General features: G+C 50.1%; 1 protein-coding gene and 1 pseudogene across 1 annotated transcript in view; one reads left to right on the top strand and one right to left on the bottom strand.

Moving 5' to 3' along the window:
- Eng (endoglin) overlaps positions 1-16,985 on the top strand; it is a 34,845-nt gene that overhangs the window by 12,747 nt on the left and 5,113 nt on the right. Inside the window, exons 3-8 of the mRNA XM_055600887.1 lie at positions 10,881-11,021; positions 12,923-13,088; positions 13,938-14,103; positions 14,409-14,535; positions 14,859-15,036; positions 15,215-15,357. Coding sequence (XP_055456862.1) covers positions 10,881-11,021; positions 12,923-13,088; positions 13,938-14,103; positions 14,409-14,535; positions 14,859-15,036; positions 15,215-15,357 — 921 coding nt within the window. The remainder of the gene's footprint in view (positions 1-10,880; positions 11,022-12,922; positions 13,089-13,937; positions 14,104-14,408; positions 14,536-14,858; positions 15,037-15,214; positions 15,358-16,985) is intronic.
- LOC129671740 (40S ribosomal protein S7-like) lies at positions 9,895-10,505 on the bottom strand (annotated as a pseudogene).

Here is a 16,985-nt window from a genome sequence, read left to right as displayed (position 1 = left end):
TGTGTGTGTGTGTGTGTGTGTGTGTGTGTGTGTGTGTGTGTGTGTGTTTGAGAGAGGGTTTCTCTGTGTAGTCTTGGCTCTCCTGGAACCCACAGAGATCTTTCTGCCTCTGCCTTCCAGGTGCTGGGTTCAAAAGTGTAGCCCTGGGGTCGCCACCACACGGGCTGACTGATCTTGTGATTTCCTTACCCACCAGGTCAGGCTTCCAGCTCTAGAACTCTGAAGGATGTGCTTTTGAAGGGGTGGTGGAGACAGCTGGGGCCTGGGACGCCCAGGGTCCAGTCCTGGACCTGTTGTTGGCCAGCGCCTGCACAGTGCATGGGCTGCAGAAGGTTCACCGCTCATACTTTCCATGGGTTCAGAGGCTCAGCCAAGAATTATGAAACTACAAAATGTGGTCCAGGGCTTGGCCTAGTCCAAAGAATTACTGTGCTCCATGAACAAATGCACGCGTGTGTAATGAATGTGTCCAAACGTGAGCATGACACAGAGTGTAGGAACACAGCTTCCTCTTGGGCCAGCAGCACAACAAGTAGCACAAGACCGAAATCTCAATTGCTCAGGAGGCTGAGGCAGGAGGATAGCTTGGAAAACTACAAGTTTCAGGTTATCCTGGGCAACCTTAGTGAGAGTTCTCTCAAAAGACAAACCAAGGAGAAAAGAACACGGGTTCAGAGCCAGTGAGTCCTCACTTGCACTCAGTCTCACTGCTACATCGCTTTGTCAACAACCTGTCTGAACCTTCGTCTTCCCACGGAAACATAGAGACAGTGACAGTCATTCCTGTCTCACAGATTACCTGAGACTCCAGTGCAGACAAAATACAGAACACAGGACCTAGCCAGAGTGAAGGCTCTAGTTCGTTTTTTTGGTTTTTGTTTGTTTGCTTGCTTGCTTGCTTTTGAGACAGGTTTTCTCTGTGTAGCCTTGGTTGTCCTGGAACTCACTGAGCTCTGCCTCTGCCTCCCAGAGTGCTGGGATTAAAGGCTTGCCCCACCATGCCCGGCTGGAAGACTCTAGTTTGGCACTTGAACGTTTTCTTATTACTACTTTTTTTTTTTTCTCCCACTGGGTTCCATTTCTTACCTATAAACACTTGGGCATGACTCAGTTTCCAAACATCTCCAAATCAGATTATTCTTTAAACCACACGTAGAGTTTGAACCCTATGGAGAACAAGAGGCAGATACTGCAGATCCATTTCTAGGCAGGCTAACTGAGGTCGAATCTATGGAATCCCTGGCCTCTTTGTCTTAAGGGCAGTATCTGTGACCCTGTTTGATCTTGGTGCTGTGACCACCAAGGAGCTTGTGACTTGCCTCCTGATAAATCTCCAAGGGTGAAGTCTGTGTAACAATCGTTGGCCACCAACACAGGTGCTTGCTATGTGCCCAGCCTGTGGTCAAGGATACAGACAGAAAGTAAAGCTGAACCACTCATGGGCCAAGAATCCCTATGGTTGAGTGATGAAATGAACAATACTGGGGCCAGACCAGGGGCTGTGGATGACAGGACATGATCACTGAGTGTAGAGAGGAAAGGATTTGAGAGCTGTCTGTGGAGCTCGGTTGTTGTTAGAGTGCTTGTCTGCCCTGAGGACCTAGGTTTGACACCCAGCATGTCATAGACAAGCAGGAGTAGCACCTGAGAGGCAGATGCAAGAGGATGAGAAGTTCAAGGTCAGGCTAGAGTGATGGCTCAGCAGTGAGGCGCCCTTGCTGCTCTTTCAGAAAACCCACATTCTATTCCCAGCACCCACATCAGGCAGCTCACAACTGCCCGTAACTCCAGCTCCAGAGGACACCCTCTTCTGGACTCCACGGGCACCCATATACAGACACATAGTCATAATTAAGAATAATTGTTTTTAGGTTCAAGGTCATCCTTGTCTGTATAGTGAGTTTGAGGCTAGCCTTGGCTACATGAAGATATTGTCTCAAAAAAAAAAAAAAGAAAAAGAAAAAGAAAAAAAATAGATCCATGTTTAGTTAGAAAGCACAGTCAAAGGCATGAGACAGAGAGCATGGCATGAGCAAAGGCCTAAGCTACATGCATGGGCTAACAGGCAGTGGGGGTAGACTGCTCCTACTGACCTTTGGCCTCCTTTGTCAGTCCCTGGCACAGAAAGATGGCTTTCCCGTCCGTCCCCACACGGCCCCAGAACCCTCAGATTTCCTGTGTGTGGGTGGCAGATGAGTGGTGGCAGCCAGGAAAGTGGCATTTGGGATGTGTGTCTCTGTTTGTCTGTTGTCTGTCTGTCTGTCTCTTTCTGTCTCTCTGTGTGTATCTCTATCTCTGTCTTCTCTCTCTCTCTCTCTCTCTCTCTCTGTGTGTGTGTGTGTGTGTGTGTGTGTGTGTGTGTGTGTGTGTGTGTTGAGGAAGTCTGTAGACAAACCAGGGGCTGCTGGGCAGGGGTTATCTCACTGGGTCCCCAAAGGACAGGCTGGAGCCTGGATTCCGGGAGGGGCCTAGGGTCACATCCTGACCTTCAAGACAGGAACAGGCCTGGTGCCTCAACGATTCCCATCAGGCTGACTACACTGCTCTGCTGTCCCAGACCTGGGCAGCCGAGTTTGGCTGGCTGCTGATTTACTCCTCTCCTGGGCAAACTCAGGGAGCCCCTTCCTAAAGACAGGAGCCAGCCAGGCTCTGACTCATGCCTAGCCAGAAGGAGCAGGCAGGGCTGCTGAGGCAAAAGTGAACCAGGAAGGGCCTCCAGCCATCTCCCTCAGACTGTCATGGGAGACTGTCAGGGGCTGGGGAAGGCAGGGTAGCCCTCGGAGGTAGTACTCATTATGAGTAGCCTGTCTGTCACCCCTTTCCGGTAGCACCCCTGCTGTACAGTAGAAACCCACAGCACTGAAGGAATCCCCTCTGGAGTTCCTCTCTTACACTGCAAATCCTGCTCAGGGGACCCAGGACCCCCCAGTTTCAGGCTCAGTTGTCTCTGAGCCTATTGGGCAGGCTGCAGGGGAGTGGCTCCTATGATACGCTCTGAAAAAAAGGACCTTCCTGGGCTGATGTGATTTCTTTTCTACCTGAAGAGAAGCAGAGCTGGGTCTGGAGGAGGCATGACAGAGTTGAGGCTTCTGGGCTGGGCTTCCCCCATCTGGACACACGAGCACCCTCACTCTGCCATCAGAAGCAGGACGAAGGGACTGAGGGGCCTGGGACTGGGGATGCCTTTGTGCCCTTGTCCCAGGCCCTTCATGTGCTGAGCAGGTGTAGCTAGGTCAGGTGGCTGGCAGGGACTGCCATCGTCTTCCCAGCTTCGGCTCTAAGTCAGCCTGAGAGAAGATACTTGTTGGAAAGATGGACAAATGGACAGAGGGGTGGAAGGGTAGTAGGAAACAAAGGGACCATAAAGTCAGAAGAAAATGGAATGAAATAGATTAAGTCCTGAAAGAAAACAGATGTGAAACCAGAACACTATTCCCTTCCAAGATCTTCCAAGACAGACACAGATGACAGAAACTCATGATAACTAAGCCAGCCCAACAGACAGTTCTCAGTGGAACACTTTACAGGGAAGCAGATGAAAGATAGCCTGACTAAACACACCAGCCTGGGAAAGAAACTACAGTCTCCAACACAGCAACTCAGCAAGCCCTCAAACTTGTATGGCGGCAAGAAAAGAAAGACCAATAACCCTGCAAAACAGAACAAACCAGACACACTTACAGGAAAGAGCAAGCCCCTTTTTACAATTATCTTAAACATAAATTGTTTCAGCAGTTGATTTCTAGTCTCTAGCATTATAGTTCAATAGGACACAGGATTATCTCTCTCTCTCGTTTTTTGTTTGTTTAGTTTGTTTATTTATTTGATTGCTTTTATATTTGTTGAGTCTTGAGTCTTGACTTGTGCCCTAAGGCCAGCCTTGGAGAAGTTTCTGAGAAACGATGGTGAGGAAAACGTGTTCTCTCCCCGTTGAATGGAACAGTCTGTCCATATCTATTAGGTCCAGTTCATACATCCATACTGGACTTAGCCCCAGGGTTTCTTCACTAGCTCTTAATTCAGAAGACCTGCAGAGAACAAGAGCGGAGTATGGAAGTCTCCTGCTATTATTGTATCAGGACCTTGTTGGTCCTGAGTATTTGTTTTATGCAATTAAAGGCTCCAGTATTTGGTGCATAGAAGTTTACAATTGTTATGTCTTCTTGAATTGTTTCTTTTATATATCATGTCCCAGCCTGGTATAGTGGTCCACGCCTTTAATCCCACCATGCTTGGGAGGCAAAGGCAGGTGGATCTCTGTGAGTCAAGGCCAGCCTGGTCTTCAGCGAGTTCCAGGACAGCCAGAGCTACATACTGAGACTCTGTCTGTAAAACAAATGGACAGACAAACAAACAACAACAAATGTCGTGTCTCTTTTTATCTCTTCTAACTACTTTTGTCTCTGTCTGGTGTAAGGATAAAGGCTTCCATTTCGTTGGCAGTTTGTTTTCCATGCTTTGGTATGAAGTTTTGGGTATCTCTTCTGGAGACAGCAGACAGCTAGTTCTCATTTTTTCACCCCGTCTTTTAGTCTGTGTCATTGACCCTGCAGTGGTTCTTGGGCCTCCAAGTGCCAGGCTTACAGGCGTGTGCCACTGTACCTAGCTCAAACACAATATCTTGAAAATATTTTTAGACCGGACATGGTGGTACATCTCTTCAGTCCCAGCACTTGGGAGGCAGAAACTTGAGGCTAGCCAGGTCTATACAGTGAGTTACAGGCCAAACCCTGTCTCAAAACAAAACAAAAAGTTGGACAAGGTTGAAGCCCAGTACTTGAGAGGCAGAGGCAGGTGGATCAAGTTCAAGGCTAGCCTGGTCAGTCAAGGCTACACAGTGAGACCCTGTTTCAAAAAAGAAAAGAAAAATAAAAATCAGAATAGGGCTGGAGGGATGGTTCAGCCATCAAGAGCATTTCCTGTTTTTTGAAAGGTTCCCAGTTTGATTCCCAGCACCCATGTTATGTGTGACTTGTATCCACTTAGGACTGCAGCTCCAGGGGATCTGATTCCTTCTGGCACCCCTCCCCCACTACTTGAAAATATTTCATTCAGGAGGCCGTCATGATGGCATACACCTGTGACCCCAGTACTCAAAGATGGAGGCAAGAGGATGTTAAGTTCAAGGCCAGACCTGCAGACAATGAAATCCTGTCTCAAAATGAGGTGGTGTATGCCTTCAGGGCTACACAGAGAAACCCTGCCTCAAAAAGCTATAACAAACAAACAAACAAACAAACAAACAGGGCCAACTATAGTGTCACATACCTGCTTCCCAGTTCCTTAGGAAGCTGAGGCAGGAGAATCACTTGAGTTCGGGGCAAGGCCTCATCTCTTAAAATAAAAATAGAGTCCCATCTGGGTTAGTAGAATCTGCCAATGGATCCAGGGGCTGAGCTGGGCTCCTGCACAACCAGCTATGAGGTCAGATCCCTGTGTCCTCACAGGTCCATGAGCAGGTGTGTTGTCAGCTCATGCTCCTGATTAGGGGATCCGAGGTCCAGAGAGGAAGACTGTCCGTCCAGAGTCACAGAGCCATGTTTGAACTCAGGTTGGTCTGGCTGTGAACTCTTTCCCCTGCCACTCTTCCTGTGTGCACTTGTCTGAGTCTGCTGAGGCGGGCCTAGGCCTCCTCTGGGCTGGCCCTGGGAGGGTGGGGGCTGCAGGCAGCCCCAAGGCTCCACTCCTAGAAGAATTGCTGGAAACGGTTTTCTATAAGTGGCTACTAATATCCAGGGCCTCTTCACCGAAATCCCCCTTTCCCGACACCAACCACTGGGCTAACAATGGCATCTGAGCCACAGATGGTACAAAAATAGCAACTGGTTTCCCACCCACCCACTCAGGGAGGGAGTCGGGCAGGCCCCTGCTGGCAGGCCCGGGGGCAATGAACTGGCACATACGTCATCCTGGCTGAGCCTCGAGATACCCAGGAACCCATCCTGAAGATGGGAAGCCCAGGCTGCGGGCAGGCAGGCCCCTTTCTTTGCCTCTCAGCGGAGGAAAGAGAGAAATGAGCATGTGTGCAACCGGCCACCAGGCTGAGTCAGGGTGGAGGGGAAGTGTTTACTGTGGAAACGCTGGCTGAGTTTTTCTGGTAACTGGTAGTCATCGGCTAGATCTGGGCGCACAGAGCCCCCGGGAGCCCTGCTTTTCAGCCTTCCTGTGTTCCCTCACTGCTCACTTTGGGACCCTGGCTGGTGACTGCCCTGCTTTGGACCTCAGTTTCTCTTCTTTCCCTCAATTCTGGAGGAATTGCTGAAACTGGTCACACGTGTCCTGAAGTCCTAGCCTTCTGACCTGTGGTCCCCTGTAACATTACCGTGCTCTGACCTCTGCTTTCTTTTCGTCACTTCCTCTATGCATAGACTCTCCTGATCTCGGCTTCCACCCCTTCCTGCTCCCATTTCACAGATGAGGAAAGGGAGGCACCAAGGGAGAGGAGGAATGGTCAGGTAGCTTCAAGGTACTTACCTCCTGCTCACAGTTCCAGCTGCTGCAGCCACAGGCACCCTCCCAGGATGGCGTGGCCTCACCTCCTTGTCTGCTTCTGTCTCTAGGTATCGTCTGCCAAACTGCTGAGCCTGCCTGTTCGCTATGTGGGGGTGTTGAAGCCTTCTCTCCAGAGAAGCATGGGTAGAGCTGGTGGCAGTCTGGGTTACAGGGAGACAGACTACTGGGTGGCCAGGTGCTGTGGGCTCCGCTAAAGCCTAAGCTCATGTGCTCTGGGCTATTGACTCCATCTATTGACTTCCATCCTAGGGCCTCCATTTCCACATCTGTAAGCTGGGGATTCCCTGTGCCTGCTTTGGTCAGCCTGCATACGCTGTGTGCCCAGTACAGAGTGTAGCATGAATTCCACTGAATAGCAATACATCCCAGGCACATAACTGCCTTGCTGAGGTAAAATCCACATATATTATGTATATATATATATATTGTATATACACACACGTATATGTTATGTATATCTCTGTGTGTGGACATGTACACATGAGTTCAGGCTCCCACGGAGGCCACAGGTAGCAAATTCCCTGGAAATGGATGGAGTTAGGCAGTTGTAAGCTGCCTGATGTAGGTACTGGGAATCGAACTGAGGTTCTCGGGAATAGCCATAAGAACTCTTAAGTGCCAAGCCATCTTTCCAGCCTCCAGCATTTGATTTTAGTGGTTGAAATATTGTGTGTGTGTGTGTGTGTATAGAGAGAGAAAGAAAGAGAGTCTCTTTTTTTTTTTTTTCTTTTTTTGAGACAGGGTCTCACTATGTAGCCTTGACTGTCCTAACACTCACTATGTACCCCAGGCTGGCCCGAACTCACAGAGAGCTGCCTATCTCTGCCTCCTGAGTGCTGGGTGGACATAGTACCACACCCAGCTTGAAATGCATAATTTTTTTTTGTTGTTTTGTTTTGTTTTTTGAGACAGGGTTTCTCTGTGTAGCCCTTGGCTGTCCTGGACTTGATTTTGTAGACCAGGCTGACCTCAAACTCACAGCGATCCTCCTACCTCTGTCTCCCTGAGTGCTGGGATTAAAGACATGTGCCACCATGCCTGGTGGCACGTGATTAATGAAACAAGAGACTTATGGAATCAAATTCAAAACTTATTAGCAAACATTAATGTTGGCTGGAGAGTCAGCTGAATGGTAGAATGTTTGCCAAGCATGCACGAGACTGGGTTTGCTCCCTAACATCGCAATTTATGTATTTGTTTGTCTGTTATTATTATTTCCACACATTTGAAATGCATCTTTTCATTATACAATAAGTTACTGTGAGAATACTTATTTGAGAATAATGACCTAGGGACTCTCAAGATGGCTTAGTGGACAGAGGCCCTTGCCACCAGGCCTGATGACCTGAGTTTGAGCCCTAAGTCCACCTAGTAGAAGGAGAGAATTGACTCCCTAAAGGTGGCCTCTGACCTTCACATGTGCATGCACACCCACGAATGTGCAAGCCTGCTCCCACACAAGTTAAACAAAATAAAGAAAGGGTCTGGGGAGATGGCTCAGAGGTTAAGAGCACTGGCTGCTCTTCCAGAGGTCCTGAGTTCAATTCCCAGCAACCACATGGTGGCTCACAGCCATCTATAATAAGACCTAGTGTCTTCTTCTGGCCTGCAGATGGAATTTTGTATACATAATAAATAAAATAATTTTTTAAAATAAAGAAGGAAAGAAAAAAAATAGCCTAGGGCTGGGGCAACAGCTCAGTGCTGTGCAAGTGTGAGGACCCCACACCCAGGTAAAAGCTGGGCGTGGACCAGCTCTGTCCCCTGTAATCCCAGCGCTGGGGAGGAGGAGACAGCTGAGTTTCTGGTCTAGCAAAAATTGCAAGTGCCAGGGTTAGTGAGAGACCCTCACGCAAAAACAGAAGCAGAAAATGGCAGAGAAACATACCCAGAATGGAACTGTGGCCTCCACGTGTGCACACACAGGCAAGGGAGTCCATGTATATGCACACACCGCACACACAGCAAGAAGAACTGAAATAAAGGGGCTGGGGAGGTGGCTGGCTCAGTGGTTCCGGGCACCAGCTGCTCTTCTGGAGGACCCAGGTTCAATTCCTAGGTCGTGACTGCCCATAATTCCAGTTCTGGGGAATCTGATGCCTTCTTTTGTCCTCCACCAGCACTAGGCACGCGCATGAGCCACAAACATGCATACAGGCAAAACACACATAACATAAAACAAAGTACTAATGATGCTCAACAATAATTAAAATAAGGATAGTAACCGAAAGAGAACACTGACATGACAAAAGCCATTCGTCACACATTGAAAACAAAGTGATATTATTTGCTCTTTCCTCTTGTTGTTTTAAAGAGTAAGCTTGAGCACAAAGAGTGATTAACAGGGTCATTACTGAGCAGCGGAAATATTTCTGAGCAGATTTTTCCAGGGGCTGAAATGCTTGTCTCTGGCTTCGTGACATCAGTCTGGAAACAACAGGGAGACGATTAGAAGCCAGACCCTAAAACTTTCCACTGATGTCTCTGTGTAAGCCAGTGCTCTGCTTTCTAATGGAGGAGAGGCTTTGGAAACAGCTGTCCGGCTGCGCGTTGCTGGCAGGAACCGCCAGAGACTGTCTGGAAAGATTTCCATTTGTCTTTGTTCTCTGAGGCACCTCGAGGCTTCTAAGGCACTGAGCCCGGCCAGGCGCCCTTCTCTCCTGTTCACTCCCCACTCCCGCCCAGCCCACAGGCTCAGAAACCTCTCCGAATAGTTCTGATCTGGCTTTTCTTTCTTCTCACTCTTCTTGACAGAGAAGTGTGACATTCCCAGCCTTCCATGTGATCACGGGAAAGTGACCTCACCTCTCTGTGACTCAGTTTCCTAAACTGTGAGAGTTTTAATGGCACCTGCCTCTTAGGCTGTTTTACGTGGGGCTCATGTGTAAATGCAGGTGGAACTAGGGCCTGAGCATGCCCTCTGCCACCGCAGAGCTCTAGGGACAATTGTGGAGGCCTCGTGTGAGCCGGCGTCAGAGTGGCCTCCCAGGGACAGCTAGAGAAGGAGGGAGACCAGAGAGAGGAATCAGACTTCCATGTATAGGGCATTCTTTAGATACTTACAGGCCCAGTTTACAGCGGGCGCTCAATAGAAATCATCCTGATTGGCCGTGATGGGATGCACCTGAGACTTCAGCCCTGGGGAGACTGAGATAGGTAGAAAGAGTAAAGAGTTTGAGGCCGGCCCGGGCACAAAGCAAGAACCTGTCAGGAGACGGAGGTGTTGGCAGAAAGGAAGGATCAATCTTGCAATCCTAAATATTGCATGCAGTTAGTTTTTCCTTTTTTGGGTTGGGTGGGACCAATCTCATTCATTCATTCATTCAATATGGCTTCTTTTTTTTTTTTTTTTTTTTTTTTTTTTTTTTGCTATGAATGACACTTTATTCAGTCATTGTCTTTACAACTGAAACTCTGGGAATTCAAAATTAACATACTTGCCTGTGAGCTTCTTATACACACCAGAGAAGGTTTCAACCTTGTGCTCCACGTTGTTCTGCTGTGCTTTGTCTAAATGAACCTTTATGAGCCAGCTGCCATCAGTTTCACACGGATTCTCTTACCCCCAATTTCACTTGGGAAGACCAAGTCTTCAAGGATGGCGTCGTGCAGCTTCTGGGGCACTTCTGCTTATTTTTCGTTTGGCTTTTCCGGGTTGGCTTGGGCAGAATCCTCTTCTGAGCAATGAAGACCACATGCTTCCCGCTGAACTTCTCCAACTCCCGAACTAGCCGGACTTGGATTTTCTGGAAAGATTTCAGCTGAGGAACTGGTACAAAAATTATGATAGCTTTCCGACCACCACCAACTTCAATTTCCTTGGCCGCAGTGATGTTGAGTTCCCGCAGCTGCGCCTTGAGATCCGAGTTCATCTCCAGCTCGAGCAGTGCCTGACAGATGCCAGACTCGAACTCGTCCGGCTTCTCGCCATTCGGCTTCACTATCTTGGCGCTCAAGCTGAACATGGCTTCGTCCTTTCGGAGTGCCAGTTTAGAAAGCGCTTCTTTCTTTTTTAACTTACTCATTTTTTTCTTCTTGTTTAATTTGTCCTTATTTGCTTACTGTGTGTGGCACACGCTTGCACGTGCTAGAGGGCAGTGGACAGTTCACAGGAGTCAGGACTTTCCTTCCACCAGGTGGATTCCAGCGATTGAACTCAGCTTGTCAGGCTTGGTGGCAGTGCTTGCTGAGCCCTGTTATGTTTTCTAGGCTTGTGAGAGTTCAGGAGCCACTTTGCACACGGTAGCTGCCGAGGGTAGGTCAAGCTGAGTAGGGCCAGTGGAATGACCCATGACCGTACATCAATCATTCCCGCCCCAACCCTTGCAGAGTTGACTGATAATCCCACATCCCTGACTCTTCCCCAGGCGTTGTCACAGCTGGAGCTGACTCTGGAGGCATCCAAGCAAAATGGCACCGAGACCCGAGAGGTGTTCCTGGTCCTTGTTTCGAACAAAAACGTCTTCGTGAAGTTCCAAGCCCCGGAAATCCCATTGCACTTGGCCTACGTGAGTGTGTGACCCCTAACTCCGACCCAGCTGTGGGAAGCCCCTGCCTGGTGTCCCTCTCCGCAAGCCAGAGCCTGATGTCCAGGTGGCTGTGATTCAAAAGGCCGCCAGGCCTTGAGTTCCACAGCCCTGATGTAGAGCACCCAGGGATGAATAGGACCTGTAACAAGACTCTGGACAGGGAGGTGGGTGGATGCAGAAATTCAGGACACCGTATAGGCAGAGGGGGTAGGGACAGGACCAGAAGGTAGGCCCAAAGGAGGCAGAGGTGACCCTCTCACAGATGGACACGTAGACCAGCATGGTGGAGGCATCATCCCGCCAAGTCCAACTGCAAGGGTCCAGCTTCCCTTCCCGGTGCCCTTCTCCTTATCACTGAGAGGGGCAAGCCAGGTTCCAGGGTCCTACCTAAGTGTCGCTTGAAACACAGCCCTGACTGGAGAGTCTCTGCAGCAGCCCTGTTCTAGCTTGGTGCATCTTTTCACTTGGGTTGAGCATTCGCAGTGACAGCCTTGAATCTTCTGTGTGGAGATCACCACCCACAGAGCCGTAGTGTCAGGCAGGAAGCCAGGAGACTGACAACCGTCATGCTCTGTAGTCGTTGCTGAAACCCTGTTTTACTGAGGTTAATGCCTGCACAGCAGGCAGTGGGCTCCGTAATACCTCCTCTCACTGCCACACAGTCCTCCTTAATGTCTAACCTGAACTCCTTCTGCTGCTGCTGCTTCAGCTGAAGGAACTCAGGGTCAGTGGCCCTAGCTGCTTCCTCTAAACCCTTCTCTCTGGACCACCTCCTCCAGGACGTCTTCTTCATTTCCTTTCTTAGCCCTACAGAGCCCAAGGGACCCTAAGGGAGGCAGTGAGGGTTTGAATCTACCCAGATTCCCTGTCTCCAGCCAGCCAGGAGACTAGTCTTGGTTTTTGTTTATTAAATTAAACTTGATTTAAATTTATGCATTTGGGCATTTTGTCTGCCTGTGTGTCTGTAGCACACATGTGCCTTGTGCATGAGGAGGCCAGAAAACGGTTGGATTCCCCCAGGGCTGTAGTTACAGATGGTTGTGAGCCACCTTGTAATGGGACTTGAACCTGGAGCCTCTAAAAGAACAGTCAAGACTCTTAGTCACTGAACCATCTCTCCATTCTTGCTTTTTTGTTTTGTTTTTCAAGACAGGGTTTCTTTGTGTAGCCCTAGCTATCCTAGAACTCACAGAGATCTGCCTGCCTCTGCCTCCCAGGTGCTGGGATTAAATGGTATGTGCCACCACGCCCTCGGCCAGCCTTTTTTTTTTTTTTTAATTATTTACTAAATAACATCCTCTGCCTTCTATTACTTCAAATAATGATGTCTTTCTGAATGGTCAGATTCCCAGAGTAGGCACCCCACCCCGTCTGTCTTTCGTTCATTTATTATTTTTCATACCTTTCTTCTTTTCCCCTTCCATTTCTCCCTTCACCATCATAGGGAGTATCTACCATGTGGCAGTGCTGGGATGAAGCAGGTATACCAGCTCCCCAGTGAGCAAAAACTCGGTGCCCGCAACGTGCTGAGTGCTGTGTGGGGACGGGCACCAAGCCTTCCCTCACACACCCCCAGAGCGTAGAGGGGTACAGACAGCAGCTGCAATGGCGCTATTATATAAGACTTGAATGAGTGTTTCGTGGTGAGGGCAGAGCTGGGACAGATGGACAAACCTGTACCTCTGTATAGCACTCATGCAGAAGGGAGATGGAGCCGGTATACCTATGCTAGATGTTCTGGGGACCTCTGGGCTGACCGACGACTTTCAAGCCCTCCTATGCTCGGTCCTCACCTCTTTTCTCCCAACCAACTGAGCTGACTCCCCAAATTGGTTCCTGATCTGCCTGGTAGGAAATGACTCAGCACTCTGTCTCCACAGAACTCCAGCCTGGTCTTCTTCCAAGAGCAGCCAAGGGCCAGCATCACACCATTGCCGTCCCTCACCTCCAAGGAACAGATCCTTGACTGGGCAGCCGCAAAGAGCGCCATCACCTCCATGGCAGCACTGGACGACCCCCAAAGTGTCGTCCTCCGTCTAGGCCAAGGTCAGCTTCCTCAGCTGGTTCAGCTTCAATTGCAGAGGAGACTGAGCAAACGCTGGACTTGGGGACTACTAGCCCACAGTGGCACGTGATTGGCCCAAAGCCACCCATGGCTGGATGGTCTTCTTTGTAGTTAGTGACTGCAAATATCTGATGAGAAATGCCAGGTTTTCAGCTGGGGATGCGGCCCACTTGGAGTGTTTCCATAGCATTGAGCCCTGGATTCCATCTCCAACAACACATAAACTGAGCTTGGTGGCACAGACCCGTAATCAGGGAGGCGGAGGCAGGAGAATAAGGAATTCGTGGTCATCCTCTTTGACATAGCAAGTTCAAGGCTAGCCTGTGCTACATAAGACCTTGATTTTAAAGGGGGAGTGCCAGGGAGAGAACTCAGTGGGTAATGATTACCACATGAGCACCTAAATTGGGAGCCCCCCCGCCCAGATCCCAGGTGAAAAGCTGTCATGGTGAATACACACATGTCATCCCCAATCTGAGGAAACGGAGACAGGAGGATCCATGCAGCTTGCTGGTCAACCAGTCTAACCAAATCTGTGATCAGGTTCAGTGAGAGACCTCGACTCAAAAAACTAATACGGAGAGCAATTAAGGAAGACAGCCGACATGTGCTGATGTGCTGGGAGGGGGGCGGGGGCTACCCCTTTGACATGTGCCGTGGGCTCACTAAGTTATGCTAAGCCTTGGTTGACACACAAGGAAACAAAGGCCAGGCGCTCAGCTGCTAAGTCCTCCCTCACCCCCCACCTGTGAGGCTCTCTCCTCAATGCCCCCCCCAACGACCTTTGGCTGAAGGTGGAATGGGCCTCTCTGATATGCTTGTCTCCACAGCCCCCAAGGCACCGCCCTTCTGCCTAGCAGAAGCTCATCAGGACATGGGCGTCACACTTGACTGGCAACCACGACCTCCGACCCCAGTCCAAGGCTGCCGCTTGGAAGGTGTGACCGGCCACAAGGAGGCGTACATCCTGCGCATCCTGCCAGGTTCTGGGACCAGGTGATGGAGCGGGCCTCCTAGGGCATGGCGGGCAGCTGTAGCAGCAGCTGAGAACTCACCTCCTGAACCTCCTGAACTGTAAACAAGAGGCAGAGAGCACACACAAGGCCCATCTCTCCCTCGTGCCCCCCACCCTCCAGCGAGGCCCACCTCCAAAGCCTTCCCAAGCAATATCATCAACTGGGACCAAGTATTCAAGTGCTCGGGACTTATAGATGACATCTCATTCAGACTAACACACCAAGCCTGTCCCCATACCCAAGCCTACAAGCTAGCCGCCCTGACCAGTCCTTTGCCTGCTGCAGGCCCCGGACAGTGACCGTAAAGGTGGAACTGAGTTGTCCGTCCGGCGATCCCGACGCCGTTCTCATCCTGCAGGGCCCTCAGTATGTATCCTGGCTCATCGATACCAACCACAACATGCAGATCTGGGTGAGCCTTGCACAACAACCCCAGCCTGAGACCTTGCACACTGGCTATTCCACCCCAACTTTCTACCTCTGTCTACTACCTGTTTTTCTTGTTAACTCAGAGAGGCCACTTCCACCGGGAAGCTTTTCCTGATGGGCCAGGGAGTCCCTTAACTTAGCCTTCTGGGTCAAGGAAGATCCCTGGAGATATGAACTCTGAACTGGGTTAGAGGACAAAGGGAAATGAAGGGGAGGAGGGGGAAGGCAGCAAGGCAGGGGCCAAGGGCAGGAGTCACCATAGCTGATGACTCCTGCTCTCTCTCTCCCTCTTTTTTCTGCCTTCAGACTACAGGTGAATACTCCATTAAGATCTTTCCAGAAAAGAACATCAAAGGCTTTCTGCTCCCAGACACACCCCAAGGCCTGATAGGAGAGGCCCGCAAGCTCAACGCCAGCACTGTAGCCTCCTTTGTGGAGGTGACGTCTGTGGCCAGTGGCGTCTCATTGAGGGCCTCTAGCTGCGGTGAGCCCCAGCCCTGCACCCCCCCCCCCCCGTCCTCTGTTCTGTTGCTCCCCTCTGATCACTTGCCACACTGTTCTTTGAGCTTAGCCGGTTTCTCTGAACCTTACCGGCCTTGAGGACACTGAGAAGTCAGCCTGTAGTGAGCACTCGGCGACTGTCCGCTCCATCTCCCCCACAGGTGGTGTGCTCCAGACCTCGCCTGCACCAGTTCTGACCACACCTCCCAAGGACCGGTGCAGCCCTGGGCTACTCATGTCCCTCATCCAGCCCAAGTGCGGCAACGACATCATGACTCTGACGCTCAATAAGAAACACGTGCAGGTGAGTGAAGCCCCGCCCCTCCTCCTTGGGCTGGCTGGATAGCTGGTCTGCAGCCCAGAATTTCAGGGGCCTTGTCCAGGCAGTCGGGCAAGTCACCACCCCCTGAAAGCCTCCTTTTCCTCACTTTGAAATGCAGTTTGAATGTAGCCCAGAGCCATGCTCGTGGATTCCCAGAGCCCGGGAGGCTGAGCCAGGAGGATGGTGAATTCCAGGCTGGACTAGGCTAGGTAGAAGCTTGAGATGGGAAAATAGGGTCATCCTCAGCTACATAGGCAGTTTGAGGATAGCTTAGAAGACATGAAGCCCACTCTCAAAGCACCAGTAATAATAATACCAGTATTAAGTAGTCATTATTATCTTGTTTGTTTATTTGGTTGGTTTTTTTTCAAGACAGGTCTCTCTGTGTAGCTCTGGCTGTCCTGAAACTCACTCTGTAGCCCAGGCTGGCCTTGAACACACAGAGATCCACCTGCCTCTGCCCTCCTGAGGGTTGGGACTAAAGCCCTGTGCCACTACCACATGGCTTAGTCATTATTGTCAATCTTCGTGCTGGTTAAGCCAGGGGGGTCACAGAAACTTGTGCCATGTGGTCTTTGCCTGATCGGTAAATACAATAAACCGGTGTATGGGGCCAAGGATATGATCAGTGTGTGAAGTATTTGCTGTGTAAGCTGAGGACCTGGATTGGAATCCCAGCACTGGGAGGCAGAGAAAGGAGGGTCCCTGGGCCTCTCTGGCCAGCTAGGCTAGCCAATCGGTGAGCTCTAGATTCAGCAGGAGACCCTCCCTGTCTTGCCAGGCGTGGTAGCACAGGCATTTAATCCCAGCACTTGAGAGGCAGAGGCCAGCAGACCTCTGTGAGTTCAAGGCCAGGAACTCACTATGTAGATCCCTGTCTCGAATTTGTGCTGTACTGCTGAGCTATGTCCCCAGCCCCACGACAATTGGTCTAACTTTTTTTTTTTTTTTTTTTTTTTTTTTTTTGGTCGGGGGAGGAAGGGAAGTCAGAGCCCAACTATGTACCGTGCTAGTGTGGAATTTTCTATGTGGACCAGACTGGTCTTGAACTCAACAGCAATCTTCCTGCCTCTGTCATCTAGGATTAAAGGCATACACCACCATACCCATCTTCTTTTAATTAAAAAATTTTTTTAATATTTTAAAAATGTGTATGGGTGTTTCCCCTGCATGAAAGTCTGTGCAGCACATGTGTTCAATTCCATGGAGGCCACATGAGGCCATCGGAGCCTCTGAACCAGAGTTACAGACAGTTGTGAGCTGCCATCTGTGCTGGGACTCCCTCTGTCGATCAGGCTGGCCTTGAACTCAGAGTCCCACCTGCCTCTGCCTTCTAAGTGCTGGGATTAAAAGTGTGTGACACTACTGTCCAGCCGAGGTTGGAGAGATGGCTCAGCAGTTAAATGCACTTGCTGTTCTTCCAGAAGGCCTGAGTTTGATTCCCATACAGTGGCTCGCAATCGGCTGTAACTCTAGTGCCACAGAGTCTAATGCCCTCTGCTGGCTACTAGAGGCACTACATGTATGTGGTGCATCGACACACAGGCAAAATACCACACACAAACACACACACACACACACACACACACACACACACACACACACACACA

The sequence above is a fragment of the Psammomys obesus genome, unplaced genomic scaffold, assembly GCF_907164565.1.
Source record: "Psammomys obesus unplaced genomic scaffold, mPsaObe1.curated_primary_1811, whole genome shotgun sequence".
Classification (NCBI taxonomy): Eukaryota; Metazoa; Chordata; class Mammalia; order Rodentia; family Muridae; genus Psammomys; species Psammomys obesus.
This window is presented reverse-complemented; position numbering and strand designations above follow the sequence as displayed.